The 3,931-nt window shown below is 36.6% G+C and overlaps 1 protein-coding gene across 1 annotated transcript in view; it reads right to left on the reverse strand.

Moving 5' to 3' along the window:
- Positions 1 to 1,249: 1,249 nt before the first annotated feature.
- Positions 1,250 to 3,931, reverse strand: part of rmc1 (regulator of MON1-CCZ1) — a 21,206-nt gene continuing 18,524 nt past the window's right edge. Inside the window, exons 19-21 of the mRNA XM_080050308.1 lie at positions 3,915 to 3,931; positions 2,022 to 2,159; positions 1,250 to 1,573 (exon numbers count right to left, since the gene is read on the reverse strand). The exon at positions 3,915 to 3,931 is cut by the window's right edge and continues 71 nt beyond it. Coding sequence (XP_079906434.1) covers positions 1,494 to 1,573; positions 2,022 to 2,159; positions 3,915 to 3,931 — 235 coding nt within the window. The 3' untranslated portion in view covers positions 1,250 to 1,493. The remainder of the gene's footprint in view (positions 1,574 to 2,021; positions 2,160 to 3,914) is intronic.

Below are 3,931 nucleotides of genomic sequence, written 5' to 3' on the forward strand. Positions count from 1 at the left end.
GTGGCGTGAAAAAAAGCACTTACATCAACTAAACTTTCCATGATCATACCCAGCACTCTTTCCATGATCATACCCAGCACTATTCTGAAGGTTATTACAGAAGGGTTTGTTCATATGTTGTTCACTGTCTGATTTATGAGACGTTTTCTTGTTCAACGGGCATTATCTCAACATTAGTTATTTTTTTCAATACTCTGAACCAGAAAATCTACAACTTCTAAAGCACTTACATCAACTAAACTTTCCATAATCATTCTCAGCACTATTCTGAAGGTTATTACAGAAGGATTTGTTCATATGTTGTTCACTGTCTGATTTATGAGACATTTTGTCCTTAAAAAACATGCTAAAAATGCATTTTTGTACAACTGTATATAGAATTTTTGAATGTATAAAATAAAAAAAGACTGCATCCAAAAGAAAGCCAGATTTAGGATGGTCAGAAGTACCCGGATGTCCTACTTCATGCGGCCAAGATTGTTAGTGTTGAAAACAGCATCCTATTTGGGCGATTCTGACCCACAATCCGGTGCGCACGTTATGATGAAATAAAAGAGTAAAAGTATGTCCCAATAGTATGCCTACTGCATTCTGACTAGATTATTTTTATCGTCGGATGTAGTATGTAGAATAGAAAAAAGAAAGAGTATGCGATTCGGCAAAGTTTCATGGTGATATCTATAAGTTAAACATGTTACCTTATTCACCTGCAGTGTCTAAACTTAAAGGTGCTCGAAGGAACTTTCAGCGTGTGTTAATTCTAGCGGCCCCTTTGGACTAAAGCAGTAGTGTTTTAACTACGCCAGCTGTTGTTCCTGGGTGAGCATATACCCGTGACAAAGGCACTAAGAAGAAACTATATAAAAATAGCATTCTTTTACACTGATGGTCTCATTTGCTGTTACATGTAATTCATGATCATCAGAGGAAAAATTAGACTGTTTCAGAAATATTTAAAAGTTACTCATAGCAGCTTTAAATAAAAGGAAAATATTTATTTACAAGTGATAGAAATTATCTATCAGTCCTTCACCTATGAAAGATGATACTTCTGTTTTACTTTTTACAATGTGTTAAAACTATTGAGAAAAACTGTAAAGTATACTTCCCTTATGTCCAATTATCACACTGGCACCTGAATGCACCACAGAAACAACACAGTCATCTTTTATTATCTGTACATGATTTTATTTATTATTTACAGACATTATATATAGTTATTTATATTCATATTTTCAGTATCAGAGCATTAAAACACGTTGCCATGGTTATTTCATACAGATTTAAAAACAAACATGATGAGTTAGTTATTTCTTTTTTTTTTTTTTACATTTTTCATTTAATCTCATATAACAAAGTATTCATACAGAAATACGAGAGAGAGAGACAGACAGACAGACAGACAGACAGACACAAACACAGACGGACAGACAGACAGACAGACAAAAGGACAGACAGAAAGACAGACAGAAAGACAGACAGGTTGTGTTGATTCAAACGGTGGAGGGTTTCATCAGAGCCTGTTCACCAAACAACTGCTTAAAGTGAACGACGTGTTCCTCACAGTGTTCTCCTGAAGAGAGAGAGAGAGAGAGAGAGGGAGAGGGAGGGAGAGAGAGAGGGAGAGAGAGAGGGAGGGAGAGAGAGAGACAGACAGACAGACAGACAGACAAACGGACAGACAGAGAGACAGACGGAGAGACAGACATTTTTAAGACCTGTATGCTACATAGTATTCAAATTATAAAATTATAAATGGCTGTGTCCAAAATCTGTTCCTGTAAAATCCTTTGACACTAATATGTTCTAAAAATTAAATGAAGATTTTTGTTGATACAGTTACACACACACACACACACACACACACACACACACACACACACACACACACACACACACACACACACACACACACACACACACACACACACACACACACACACACACACACACACACACACACACACACACACACACACACACACACACACACACACACACACACACACACACACACACACCTGGGTTGAATGCGGGGCTGCCTCTGAGTCTTTGGTTTCTCTGTTGGAATGATCTGAAGACGGTGTAGAACAACATCTGGTCTCCGGTCTGCTGCGCCGCGTCAAGGAACTTCCTGGATGACACGTTGTCATGGCCACCTGTTCAACAAAAACTGTTATTTAGACATTTCAAATATGTTCAGTTACTTTTTTTTCTTTTTTTTTGTGTTTTTCTCAGTAGATCACATTTATATTATAAACTTTATTGATATCTTGTAAAACATTACATCCATAAAATTATTTGGCTTAAAGCTGCAGTGTGTAGAATTTTGGGTTTTATTTCCTAGCAGATTTTGTAGAAAGTAATTATAATATCCATAAGTACTAGTATTTAATTTAGTGCATAATAGCTGGCATTTTTTTTTTAATAATTTTTTTTCTCCCTTAGAATGGGTCTCATATATGTCCATATTTCTGCATATTTTGGACCAAGGCCTAGTGCCGCCATCTTGAAAGTGTCATAGTTGTCATTGTTTAAAATTTAGAATTGTTCTTGTCCTTGAAGGCCACTGTAGCTTCTGTTATTATTCTAAAGGGGTGGGGTTACCCAGGGAGCGTTGCATTCTAGAACTTTGTAGAACTTTCTTGATGATGTCATATTACACACTGCACCTTTAAAACATTTTTTTATTTGAAGATACAGATTTAAAAAAATATTTGACCACCATTGAAAACTTGATATATAAATATACATATCGAACTAATTAAAGGTTCAGTGTGTAATATGACATCATCAAGAAAGTTCTACAAAGTTCTAGAATGCAACGCTCCCTGGGTAACCCCAACCCTTTCGAATAATAACAGAAGCTACAGTGGCCTTCAAGGACAAGAACAATTCTAAATTCTAAACAATGCACCTGATGACATTCCAACTATGACACTTTCAAGATGGCGGCACTAGGCCTTGGTCCAAAATATGCAGAAATATGGACATATGTGAGACCCTTTCTAAGGAAAAAAAAAAATATTCAAAATTTTTTTTTCAGCCATTATGCACTAAATTAAATGTACTTATGGATATTATAATTACTTTCTACAAAATCTGCTAGGAAATAAAACCAAAAATTCTACACACTGCAGGTTTAAGCCTATTAAAATTAATGAAATAATTATATAAATATACATTATTAAGGGCTCAAAACCAAGCCCCAAACTCAGCGATGTTTACCAGCATCCAATAAGGAAGTGACCACAACTGTAGTAACCAGGAAGTGCCACTAGGGGGGTGGAAGCAGAAGACAGCCATCTCTCATTGACTCACTTGTTAGATGGGCCGTTTTCAAAGTCTTATTAAACCTATTTACAGCCTGGTCCACGAAACCATTTTAGTCTGTATGTTTAGGTCATATCTCCATGACAACACAGAGGGTGGTGAATTTTTTTGGCCCACGCTAATTTTTTTTATTCTTTTGGAGGTTAAAATGTATTGGCGCGATCTCTTGAGTGACAGCTCTCCGCCCGTTGTCCCTCACTTTGCCTCGGAGGTATACGTCAGCTATCTCCCTCCCCCTCACAAAATGGCGACGCGCACAAACCAGGATTATTGGATGCCGTGTGAATAACTGAGGTCAGCCCGGATGCTACATCCATATTATTTACTATCTGTGCTCAAAACACTTATTTCTCCTCGAAAAAAATTAAAGAGAATAAATATATATTTCATTTAATTTAAAAAATAATGTATTTGAGGATAGGCCCCTTGAGTTGTAGTATCCCGTTTTCGAGGGTGTGGTCCTCAAAAACATACAATACCCAAAACAAACTATTCGAGACAAACACATACAGCACATACACAGTAGGCTACAATACACATCATTTTATTTTGAAAACTGAATGGATGAATGTGAACGTTACCGACACTGCGTATGAAT

The sequence above is a fragment of the Ammodytes marinus genome, assembly GCF_949987685.1.
Source record: "Ammodytes marinus genome assembly, chromosome: 21".
In the NCBI taxonomy this organism is placed as follows: Eukaryota; Metazoa; Chordata; class Actinopteri; order Uranoscopiformes; family Ammodytidae; genus Ammodytes; species Ammodytes marinus.